At 41.7% G+C, this 13032-nt stretch overlaps 1 protein-coding gene across 3 annotated transcripts in view; it reads left to right on the top strand.

Moving 5' to 3' along the window:
- The window catches only part of SPIRE1 (spire type actin nucleation factor 1), a 190787-nt gene that overhangs the window by 133318 nt on the left and 44437 nt on the right, over positions 1–13032 (top strand). For all 3 annotated transcript variants that reach the window (XM_010375678.2, XM_010375650.2, XM_030925978.1), the window contains 2 exons: positions 8539–8625; positions 9882–10011. In XM_010375678.2, the coding sequence (XP_010373980.2) occupies positions 8539–8625; positions 9882–10011 (217 nt within the window). The remainder of the gene's footprint in view (positions 1–8538; positions 8626–9881; positions 10012–13032) is intronic.

The following is a 13032-nucleotide window of genomic DNA, read 5'->3' as shown; positions in this document are numbered from 1 at the left end:
CACTGCAACCTCCGCCTCCCAGGTTCAAGTGATTCTCGTGCCTCAGCCTCCCAAGTAGCTGGGATTACAGGCACGTACAACCATGCCTGGCTAATTTTTGTATTTTTAGTAGAGAAGGGACTTCACCATGTTGCCCAGGCTGGTCTCAAACTCCTGACCTTAGGTGATCTGCCCACCTCGGCCTCCCAAAGTGCTGGGATTATAGGCATGAGCCACCATGCGCAGCCATGTCATTTGGTTTGATAGTTAAGTGGCTATTTGAGCTGCTCGTTAATTTTAATAAGCTAAACATTTCAACTAAATATTATATTTATTTACTTTTCATCAAATCTGATTTACAGATGAGAAAACTGAAATTTAAAGATGCTCAGTAGTAACTTTCCAAGTTCAGACAGCTGGTTACAAGGTACAGCTGAGGGTCAGCCTCATTCTCTCTGACCCCAGTGCTCTGTGCTATGTACATATTCCCCAGTTGCCCTCAGAAATACTGTGATGATGATTATTTATAACAGAATAGTTTTGCCCGTTGCTTCACATCCTTGTACAAATGGGTGTCCTTTGTGGCTGACCAATTTGACTGAAAGAAAATACTCTTTCATTTTTAACATCTACATTTATTTCATGCTTTTAAACATTTAAAAATCTGTGCTAGCTGTTTGTATTTGTTAATTTTATTTTAATTTAACAAATATTTGTTAAGGACTTTTTATGTGCTAGACCTTATTCTGACTCTGGAAGGATGTATTACAGTCTCTGTTCTCTGAAAGCTTCCAGTATTTTGGGAGCCACTGATAACCTGTAGGGAAGCAACTAAGTAGGGGGAAAAAACCCCAACATACACAAAGACCAGGAAACATGAGAACAACAAAAACAACTTGCCATCATTAGAGGACAGAACAGAATGCAGGAAACTGGAAAGGTGAGAAGAAAAGATGACTCAGGACAGAACCCATGCGGCCTTGGGCTGAAGTAGAGGAATCTGGCAGAGTGAAGACCGACAAGGCATAGCCAGAGAGAAGGCTGGAAAGACAGGGGAGGTGGAGGCGCAGCTGCAAAGAGCAGGTGGTGTTTCAGAGAGGTCGGATGAGCACTGTGAAATGGTTAACAGATTTAGCAACGTAGAAATTGTTTGATCCTTTTATTAAAGTAAGAGAAACCAGGTTTTATGGTAGTAAGTGAAGCAATGGTGACAGTGAGCAAACAGTATGAGTTTCTTTTTTTTTTTTTTTTCTTTTTTTTTTTGAGACGGAGTCGGAGCGCAGTGGCCGGATCTCAGCTCAAAGCAAGCTCCGCCTCCCGGGTTCACGCCATTCTCCTGCCTCAGCCTCGGGAGTAGCTGGGACTACAGGCGCCCAACACCTCGCCTGGCTAGTTTTTTGTATTTTTTAGTAGAGACGGGGTTTCACCGTATTAGCCAGAATGGTCTCCATCTCCTGACCTCGTGATCCGCCTGTGTCGGCCTCCCAAAGTGCTGGGATTACAGGCTTGAGCCACCGCGCCCGGCAAGTTTCTTTTAAGCAGTGTTTAAAAGAAGATGAAAGATAGCATCTGGAGGAACACACAGGGCATTTTCTTTTTTTTTCTTTTTCTTTTTTTTTTTGAGACGGAGTCTCGCTCTGTCGCCCAGGCTGGAGTGCAATGGTGTGATCTTTGCTCACTGCAACCTCCGCCTCCTGGGTTCAAGTCATTCTGCTGCCTCAGCCTCCTGAGAAGCTGGGATTACGGGTGCCTGCCACCACGCCCAGCTACTTTTTGTATTTTTAGCAGAGACGAGGTTTCACCAGGTTGGCCACGCTGGTCTTGAACTCCTGATCTCAGGTGATCCACCCACCTCAGCCTCCCAAAGTGCTGGGATTACAGGCGTGAGCCACCGCACCCACCAACACGGGGTATTTCCTGGTATGTGTGTGCCGTGGCTTGCGTACCCAGCCCCCTATTAATAGATATTTGGTGGTTTCCAGTTTTCATTGTTTTAATCCGTATTATGATGAACATCCAAATGCAAACATCTTACTCAGTTATCCCTGTGGCTTAAATTTTTATTGGTGAGATGAATAGATCAAATATAATGCACATTTTATTGCTTTTTTATAATGTATGTTTTAAATTTTAGTACTTCATATTTTGCAAAATTTCTCTCCAGAAGGGTTGTACCAATTTACATTTTTACTAGTTTTGCAAGACCATTCCTACTGCCAATACTGGGTAATGTTATCTTTCTCAAAAGTGTGTACTTATTTGAACTTTGTCCTCTCTGATAGGGGGAGCACCTCATGTTAATCTCAGTTGATTTTCCTCCTTATCCAAAGGAATTGTTCAAAAATTCATATCATTGTTAAAATAAGTCCTAGTAGATCATTAACATTTCTGTTTATCATTAATGTATTTTACGTGCCATCTTTGATATTGCTAAATCTGTCTTGCTTTTTGTTTTTCTTAGTTTTTAGCAGTTTTACACTGCAAGAGTCTTCCTTTTTATCAGAGGAAATATTTGTGCTGAATAGTAGTCAACCTGTTTGATACTAAGAATTATAGATTCCTTTCGAAGTTGCTGATTTAACAGTTCTCAGCTAGTCTGGGAATCTGTATGTTACAAGCACCCTAGATGAGGCTTAGGGAAGTAATGGTGTGTGATAGACAGAATGACAAAGAACTGTGCATCCAAAATGGAAAATATTTGCTAGCATAAATAATTATATTTCTCCTGTGGTAAATAAAAGACATTTATTGATTGATTGGATAGGGCCTCATTCTATTGCCTGGGCTGGAGTGCAGTGGCATGATCACGGCTCACCACAGCCTTAACCTCCCCAGCTCAAGCAATCCACCCATCTCAGCTTCCTGAGTAGCTGGGACTACAAGTGTGCACCACCACGCATGGCAGTTTCTTTTAATTTTGTAGAGGCAGGGTCTTGCTATGTTGCCCAGACTGGTCTTGAACTCCTGGGCTCGAGCAGTCCTCTCGCCTCAGCCTTCCAAAGTGCTAGGATTATAGGCATGAGCCACCACACCTGGCCTAAAAGGCTTTTAAAATAAGTCTGGGCCAGGCACAAGGGCTCACGCCTGTAATCCCAACACTTTGGGAGGCCAAGGCGGGTGGAACACACCATCAAGAGATTGAGACCATCCTGGCCAACATGGTGAAACCCCGTCTCTATTAAAAATACAAAAAGTGCTGGGTATGGTGGCGCGTGCCTGTAGTCCCAGCTACTCAGGAGGCTGAGGCAAGAGAATTGCCTGAACCCAGGAGGCAGCGGTTGCAGTTAGCTGAGATCGCGCCACTATACTCCAGCCTGACGACAGAGTGACAAACAAAAAAAGTCTGACTTTTTTCTTCCAGTTTTCCTTTTTATTATGTATTTTTTAAATTGAGATAAAATTCACATAATTTCATCACCCCAAAGGGAAACCCTGTACCCATGAAGCATCACTCCCATTCTTCTCTCCCCTTATACCCTGGTAACCACAAATACTCTTTCTGTCTCTGTGAACTTACCTGTTCTAGATGTTTCCTGCATATTGCCGCCTCATAGATGACCTTTGGTATCTGGCTTTGACTTAGCGTAATGTTTCAAGGGTCATTCATATTACAGCGTGCTGAGGTACTTTGCTCCTTTTTTTTTTTTTTTTTTTTTTTTTTTGAGACGGAGTTTCACTCTTGCTGCCCAGGCTGGAGTGCAATGGCGTGATCTCAGCTCACTGCAACCTCCACCTCCCCGGTTCAAGCCATTCCCCTGCCTCCACCTCCCAAGTAGCTGGGATTACAGGCATGCACCACCACACCCAGCTAATTTTGTATTTTTAGTAGAGATGGGGTTTCTCCATGTTGGTCAGGCTGGTCTTGAACTCCCGACCTCAGGTGATCTGCCCTTCTTGGCCTCCCAAAGTGCTGGGATTACAGGCGTGAGCCACCGTGCCCAGCAAGGTACTTTACTCCTTCTTATGGCTCTACAGATATATCATATTTTGTTTATTCATGACCCAAATGTACATTTGGGTTCTTTCGAATCGGATTCTTTCATTTTCACTAGCATGAATGGTGCTGCAGTGTATAGTAGTGTACACATTTTTGTTTGAATACCTGTTTTCAGTTATTTGGAGTATGTACCTGGGAATGGAGTGGCTGGATCATATAGTAATTCTATGTTTGGCTTATTGAGAAACTACCAAACTGTGTTCCACAGCAATTGCACCAATTAATATTCCCACTAGCAATGTATGAGGGGCCCACTTTCTCCCATCCTTGCCAGCACTTGCTATTGTTCACTTTGTTTTTAAGTATGACTCCCCTAACAGTGTGATACGATATCTCATTGTGGTTTTTTTTTTTTTTTTTTTTTTTTTGAGGCGGAGTCTCGCTCTGTCGCCCGGACTGGAGTGCAGTGGCCGGATCTCAGTTCACTGCAAGCTCCGCCTTCCGGGTTTACTCCGTTCTCCTGCCTCAGCCTCCCGAGTAGCTGGGACTACAGGCGCCTGCCACCTCGCCCGGCTAGTTTTTGTATTTTTAGTAGAGTCGGGGTTTCACTGTGTTAGCCAGAATGGTCTCGATCTCCTGACCTCGTGATCCGCCCGTCTCGGCCTCCCAAACTCATTGTGGTTTTGATTTGCATTTCCCTGATGACTTACAATGTCATACATGTTTTCATGTGCTTGTGGACCACTTGTATATCTTTGGAGAAATGTCTGTTCAGATTTTGAATTCATTTCTTAAAATTTTAATTTAAATTTGGGTGTACATGTGCCTGTTTGTTACATAGGTATATTACATGCTGGTGGAGATTGGGTTTCTAGCGTACCCATCACCTAAGTAGTGAACATTGTACATGATAGGTGACTTTTCAACCCTGACCCCCCTCCCAACCTCCCCACTTTTGGAGTTCTCCAGTGTCTACTATTTCCATCCTTGCGTCCATATGTACCCATTATTAGCTTCCACTTATAAGTGAGAACATGCAGTATTTGGTTTTCTGTTTCTAAGTTAGCTCACTTAGGATAATGGCCTTCAGCTCCATCCATGTTGCTGCAAGGGACATGATTTCATTCTTTATTTAAGGCTGTGTTGTACTCATGTTTTAGTTGGATTGTTTGTATTTTTGCTGTTAAGTTGTAAGAGTTATTTATATATTCTGGATAGTGGACCCCTGACAGATACATAATTTGCAAGTATAGAAAAACACCCATTCTGTAGACTGTCTTTTCACTCTCTTGATAGTGTCCTTTGATGCACAAAAGGTTTTAATTTTGCTGAAATACCATTTATCTATTTTTCCTTCTGTTGCTTGTGATTTTGGTGTCATATCTAAGAATTCATTACCAAATCCAGTTCATGAAGATTTTCCCTTATGTTGTCACCTGAGACACTTATAAATCGTTTTAGCTCTTATATTTAGGTCTTTGATCAGTTTTTTTAATTTATATATATGGTGTGAGGTAAGGGTCAAACATTGTTCTCTGTCAGAATTCCAATGACAATTTTTTTTTTGGCAGAAATGGAAAAATTGATTCTAAAATTCTTACAGAGTCTCAAGGAATTCCAAATAAAACAATCTTGAAAAAGAAAAAGTTGGTGGGCTTGCACATCCCCATTTTACAACTTACAGCAAAGCTGTAGTAGTCAAAACAGTGTAGGATATAAAAACGGAATTCATTGTACAAAAACTCATACACCTATGTTCAATCCATTTACGACAAGGGTGCTGAGATCGTTAAATAGAGAAAGAATAGGTCTTTTCACCAATTGATATTGGGACAACTAGGTATCAACATACAATGAAGATTGTTTGGCCCTAACCTCACACTTCTTGAAATTTCATTAGGGGACTAATATCAATCACTAAACTGTAAGTTGGTTTTGTAAATTATTAGCTGTGGTCTTATGTCATCATTAATGGTTCTCTTTCATTTAAGATAAAAATAAAAGGCCAGACACAATGGTTCATGCCTGCAATCCAACACTTTGTGGGAGGCCAAGGCAGGAAGATTGCTTGAGCCCAGGAGTTTGAGAGTAGCCTGGGCAACTTAGTGAGACCCCATCTCCATGTAAATAAATAAATAAATAGCCAGGGTGCAGTCGCTCACACCAATAATCCCAACACTGGGAGGCCAAGTGCTGGGATCGCTTGAGCCTAAACATTCAAGGCCAGCTTAGGCAACATAGACCCCCATCTCTACAAATAATTAAAAACTAGCTGGGGATGGTGGTTCACACCTGTAGTCCCAGCTACTCAGGAGGCTGAGGTGGAGGGATCACTTGAACCCGGGAGGTCAAGACAGCTGTGATCACGCCACTGCACTCCAACCTGGGTGATAGAACAAGACCATGTTGCAGAAAAAAGAAAATTATTTCAGAAACAAGATTGAGTACAGGGTAGACATTTTGAATTTTTCGAAGGAGATCATTTTATGTATTAAAATTTTTTTGTTGGGCCAGGCGCCCTGACTCACGCCTGAAATTGCAACACTTTGGGAGGCTGAGATGAGCAGATCACCTGAGGTCAGGACCAGCCTGGCTGACTTGGTGAAACCCTGTCTCTACTGAGTAAAATACAAAAAAGCTTTTTGTTTGTTTCAGGCATTGTTGCTCAAAAATAATACCAAGTTTCTGTAACTGGTCTTATTTACTTAAGCATCTACTATTTGTGTTCATCCAGGAATCATTTCTGATTTCACTTCAGAGAGCTTGTTTTCTTATATAGGAAAATAATTTCACTGACCCAGCAGCAGAATGGTTTTCACACAACCACTTCTCCTTATACAGGTTTAGCATCACAAACCTGAACATCTGAAGTGCCCCAGCAGACTTTCTGGGGGCCAGTATGATACCCAAAAGACATTCTCATTGGAACCTTTCAGATTTTTTGATAAGTATAATGTAAATATTCAAAAATCTGAAACACTGTAGTCCCAAGCATTTGGATAAGGGAGCTTCCTCCACCCGTACTGACTTAGGTCCATAATGGCCTGCTGCCTCCCTCAGGAGCACTGTCCCACATCTGTAACTGGGACCCAAGATACAGCTTCTGACTACCGAGGAGACTGCAGTTAATATGCTTGTTTTGGGAAAGGAACATATAGCCTTGGCCTCGGTTAATCCATTCTTGTTCCTGCTCTTAGGATACAAAGAAAGCATGTGAAAATTAGCCAGAAAGATACATGTTATTCAGGAATAGACTAGTGAGTAATATAAAAGCCTGATTAAATTGTTTTATAAAATAAGGGCTTTTTAAAAATCTACATAATATGAAATCCACAAGTAGTGGGTGGTGCCATGTTAGGCCACTGGTTCTACTTCTCGGTCACCCTCCTTAAACTAGCAGTCATATGCCTGGCTTGGCTCAAGCAGCAGCAGTTATTCCTGAAGCTTGCTCTGGGCCGTCTTGCCCTCATTCAGGGTTGGGGGAGAGGGAGGACCAGCACAGGGAGGAAGAGGAGAGTGGATGTTGAGTAGACCCCAGCAGGCTTGTCACACACTCTGAACTCAATATGGTGGTCACGTCTGGGGAAGGGACTGGGCATGGGAGTGACCATTGAGGTTCTATTTTGTTCAAACAAGACCAGGAAACAAATAGGACAAACTGGTCATGACTGTGCCTTCTAAGTGGTCAGAATGAGAATTTAAGTTGTTACTTATTGTGGGTTTCCTGGGTTTAAAAAAAAATTCTAAAAAAAATTGTTTTTAACACATTGCTTTAAAAAGAGAGGACATTCGAGTACAATCAGAGTCAGACTGGTCCTCCACAATAGCTCTTCTACTTAAAAATTTTGTGGATGCAGGGAGATATCCTCTGCTCTGCGCTTGAGTTTTATTTACAAAGTGTGAATCTTATCCCTGGTTTTTTTGTATTACCCAGGTTTTTGTGGGGTGTTTTTGTTGTTATTGTTTGGTTTTTTTGTTTTGTTTTTGTTTTTTGAGACGGAGTCTCGCTCTGTTGCCTAGGCTGGAGCACAATAGTGTAATCTTGGCTCACAGCAACCTCTTCCTCCTGGGTTCAAGCTATTCTCCTGCCTCAGCTTCCCAAGTAGCTGGGATTACAGGTGCCTGCTACTATGCCCAGCTAATTTTTGTATTTTTAGTAGAGACAGGGTTTCACCATGTTGGCCAGGCTGGGCTCAAACTCCTGACCTCAGGCGATCCACCTGCCTCGGCCTCCCAAAGTGTTGGGATTACAGGCGTGAGCCACTGTGCCCGGCCTACCTACATTTTTTTACAAGGAGGAAAATAAGAGGTAAAAAGTTTTATTAATCATAAAATACTTAATAAGTTCAAGTATTATTTATTCCTTTTACATTCATAATTTTAGAAACTTTTTGTTGAAATTTCCCAAAGTGATAGAATTAAAGTAAACTTGGATTTTCTTCAGTTTCACAGTTTTTCCTCTGAATCACTCAGCCATTTACTCCCCACTCTATTGATTTGAAATGTATCCTTGATAATTACACACACTAATTTTGTGGCATACTTGAGATAACAGCTATACCCAGAAATTCATGAGAGTCTTATACAGTCACATGAATCTTCTACTTTTTGTCTCCTTTTAGGTGAATGGTGATATTCCTCCTCGGTTAAAAAAGAGTGCTCATGAAATCATCCTCGACTTCATCAGATCCAGACCTCCTTTAAATCCAGTATGTAATTCGACATAGTTCTCTAGATTGGAGATACCATAATGAATTATTCTACTCTAGGGTGTCATCTCTAGAACTCAGCTTTCCTAGGTGGTTTTTCCTCTGAGCATTTTACTCTAAAGATGAAGCCCAGCTGTAAATTATATTCTTTTTCTTTTTGAGACAGTCTCACTGTGTTACCCAGGCAGAGTGGTCATGGTAGGATGGTAGGTCATGGTAGAGTAGAAGGACCTTGGACCATATGAACCTGGACTTGAACACTGGCTCCACAATTTAGCAGCCACATGTCTCTGAGGAAGCTCATCAGCCTCCCAGGACCTTTATTTTCTCAGTTATAAAATGAAGATAGTAACAATCTAAGAAGGTTATGGTGGGTTACTAAAAAATGTTAGTTTTAAAAACAGTAAAGTGGGATGTTCACAGCACTTTGGGAGGTGGCTCACACCTGTAATCCCAGCACTTTGGAAGGCCAGGATGGGAAGATTGCTTGGGTCCAGGAATTCAAAACCAGCCTGGGCAACATAGAGAGACCCTGTCTCTACAAAGAAATTAAAGGAAAAAAAACTAGCTGTGTGCAGTGGCACACACCTGTTGTCCCAGCTACTCAGGAGGCTGAGGTAGAAGGATCACTTGAGCATAGGAGGTCAAGACCACGGTAAGCCATGATTGTGCCACTGCACTCCAGCCTGGGCAATAGAGTGAGACCCCTTCTATAAGCATAAAATAGAATTTGAGCGGCCGGGCGCGGTGGCTCACGCCTGTAATCCCAGCACTTTGGGAGGCCGAGGCGGGCGGAACACGAGGTCAGGAGATTGAGACCATCCTGGCGAACACGGTGAAACCCCGTCTCTACTAAAAATACAAAAAGTTAGCCAGGCGAGGTGGCGGGCACCTGTAGTCCCAGCTACTCGAGAGGCTAAGGCAGGAGCATGGCCTGAACCCGGGAGGCGGAGCTTGCGGTGAGCTGAGATTGCACCACTGCACTCCAGCCTGGGTGACAGAGCCAGACTCTGTCTCAAAACAATAAAAATAAATAAAAATAAAATAAAATTTGAGTATGTATAACCAAATCACTCTGATATCCAATAAGCTCCCTATTGCTTTAGGAACCTTAATATTTAATGACTTGAAAGTAGTCTTTTATCAAGCAGTGTTTCAATCAATGAAATGTAGTTTATAATACTGTACTGTATGACTGGACTTCAGTAAAAATTACGTAATTACTCAAGTCTTTAGCCATTTTTCTTACTTTCAAGGTCTCAGCCAGAAAACTGAAACCAACTCCACCACGGCCACGGAGCCTCCATGAAAGAATATTAGAAGAAATTAAAGCAGAAAGAAAGCTGCGGCCTGTTTCACCAGAGGAGATTAGACGTAGCAGATTAGGTGAGTCCACTGCTTCCTGTACTCAGTCTAGAGTCATCCCCTGGGAAAAGGATCTTTTCCAGCCCCATGAAAGTAAAGAGTTCTCATTCCTTGTTCATTTGTCTGTATCTCACTCACTCGTTCTCACTCTCACTCTCTCACATACATACCCCCTCACACTTACTTGAAATTGATAGGGTGGGAAATCCTTCCCCCTCTCTAATACTGAACTATTATGAGAACATCATGCCATAATTGAAAGGGCTCTGCCTGTCTCTAGACTGAGGTTTTAGCAAAGTTTCTTTACCTGTCTGAGCATCATTTTCTTCATTGGCAGAAGCGGGATAAAAATTCCTCTTAACCTACATTATGACTTTTATGTAAGAATTAAATAGGATTATGGTAAAAATACTTTATAAATTGTATTGCGTATACAAAGATAAGGTATTATATTTTAGAAATATAGATGATAGAGACATAGTTTTACCTTATGTTTATTATGGGTTTAAAGTTACGGTATTATGTCATGAAAGCATGTTATTACCTGATATCACTTAACTTATTTCTAAACTTCCTTTATAGTTATTATTTTTTATTTTTTAGTGTATGCTATAAGCACATATTGATTTTGATTTATAGAAAGGCCGTATTATAAGATGTTTGTACACATTTTTGTTTATACGACTGTCTTTCCGTTTGTAAGACTAAAAATGCCCAAAGAATCCAGAGAAACTGCCTTTCGGAAAACAGTCTATAGTGATACCTTAACAGGAAAGGATCTGGTTCTGTGACTCCCACTCTGCTAGTTTTCTCCTCTGATCTCTTCTGCCTCTTTCAGACTCTTGGACTTTCAAGTTTCTATCCTGGGTTCTGTTCTCCCTGAGCAACCATACCCTCTTCCATGGTTTTTGTTTCTGACTACCTTCCAGCTCACAGTCTACATTGCAGGTCTCTAAAAATTCAGACTCATACGTCCCGCTGTCTGCTAGATAGAGCCTTCTCATATCCTACAAGCAAGACAAACCCAACATGTCCACAAGTGAACTCATCCTGTCTGTCCCCAAACCATCTCATTTTGTTTTCCCAATGTAGAAACCTTAACATAATCTTTGACTCTTACCTGATGGCCAACTCCTGTTGATTTTACTTCCTCTGGATCTTTTTAATCTTCCACTCTTCTCAACCCAGCAGCCACTATCCTAGCCGAGGCTGTCATCTGTCGCAGCAGCCCTGACTCTCCTCTTGCTTCCAGTCTTGAACTCTTCCACCACTCCATGTTGATTTTCCTTGTTTAATCCTGGCCCTTCTGTTTTGTGACCTTTGTGATGACAGCGCCCATGTCTGTCTTGTTCGATGTTGTGTCCATAGTACAGCACTGGACTGTACAGAGTACTCTCATGGGTTGAAATAATTAAATGTACTTTCTGGTGACAAAGCTTCAGAGTGGATCACTTGAGCCCAGGAGATCAAGGCTGTAGTGAGCTGTGATTGTACCACTCCACTCTAGCCTGGGTGACAGCAAGATTCCATGGACAGAAAGAAAAACGAAAGAAATCAGTTGACTATGGCCGGGCACGGTGGCTCAAGCCTGTAATCCCAGCACTTTGGGAGGCCGAGACGGGCGGATCACGAGGTCAGGAGATCGAGACCATCCTGGTCTACACAGTGAAACCCCGTCTCTACTAAAAAATACAAAAAACTAGCCGGGCGAGGTGGCGGCGTCTGTAGTCCCAGCTACTCCGGAGGCTGAGGCAGGAGAATGACATGAACCTGGGAGGCGGAGCTTGCAGTGAGCTGAGATCCGGTCACTGGACTCCAGCCCGGGAGACAGCGAGACTCCGCCTCAAAAAAAAAAAAAAAAAAAAAGAAATCAGTTGACTGTATATATGTGGGTTCATTTCTGGACTCTGTTCTGTTCCATTGTTGTTTGCCAGTACCATGCTGTTTTTATTATTGTAACTTTGTAACATATTGTAAGATCAGAAAGTGTGATGTCTCCGGCTTTGTTATTCTTTCTCAAGGTTGATTGGCTCTTCATTGTCTTTTGTGGTTCCATGGGAATTTTATTCATTGTCTTTTGTGGTTCCATGGGAATTTTAGGATTATCTTCTGTTTCTGTAAAAAATACCATTAGGATTTTCATGGGGACTCTGTTGGATCTGTATGTAGCTTTGGGTAGTATTCCCATGTTAACAGTAAGTCTTTCAATTCGTGAACATTATTCTTCCATTTATTTCTGTCTTGTAGTTTTTGTGTGTAAATCTTCTACCTCCTTTATTAAATTTACTCCTAGATATTTTATTCTTTTTGGTGGTGGTGTCAATGGGATTGTTTTTCTAATCTCCTTGATAGTTTGTTGTTAGAGATAGAAAACTCCATAAAATTTTTTTTCAATACACTACCTATAAGATCATGTCATCTGCAAACAGGGATACTTTTATTACTTTCATTCCAGTTGGATGCCTTTTATTTCTTTTTTTGCCTAATTGCTCTGGCTAGAACTACCAGTACTATGTTGAATATAGAAGTGGTCATCCTTGCCTTGTTCCTGATTTTAGAGGAAAAGCTTTCAGTTTTCCCCTGTTGAGTGTGATGTTAGCTGTCAGCTTTACATATGTGGCCTTTATTATGTTAAGGTAATTTCCTTCTATTCCTAATTTGTTGAGTGTTTTTATTATGAAAAGGTGTTGAATTTTGTCACATGCTTTCTCTGCATTTGAAATGATCATGTGATTTTTATTCTTTATTCTGTTACGGTGGTATATCATGTTAATTGATTTTCAGGTCTTAAGCTATCCTTGCATCCCAGGGATAAATCCCACTTGGTCATAATGTATGATCCTTTTATGGTGCTGATGGATTCAGTTGGCTAGTATTTTCTTCCGAATTTTGAATCTATATTCGTTAAGGATTTTAGCCTGTACTTTTGGGGCTTTTGGCCTCGTAAAACAAAATTAGAAATGTTCTCTCGGCCGGGCGCGGTGGCTCAAGCCTGTGATCCCAGCACTTTGGGAGGCCGAGACGGGCGGATCACGGGGTCAG

This window comes from Rhinopithecus roxellana, chromosome 21 (genome assembly GCF_007565055.1).
Source record: "Rhinopithecus roxellana isolate Shanxi Qingling chromosome 21, ASM756505v1, whole genome shotgun sequence".
Classification (NCBI taxonomy): domain Eukaryota; kingdom Metazoa; phylum Chordata; class Mammalia; order Primates; family Cercopithecidae; genus Rhinopithecus; species Rhinopithecus roxellana.
The sequence above is the reverse complement of the archived record's forward strand: the minus strand, read 5'-3'. Positions and strand labels throughout refer to the sequence as shown.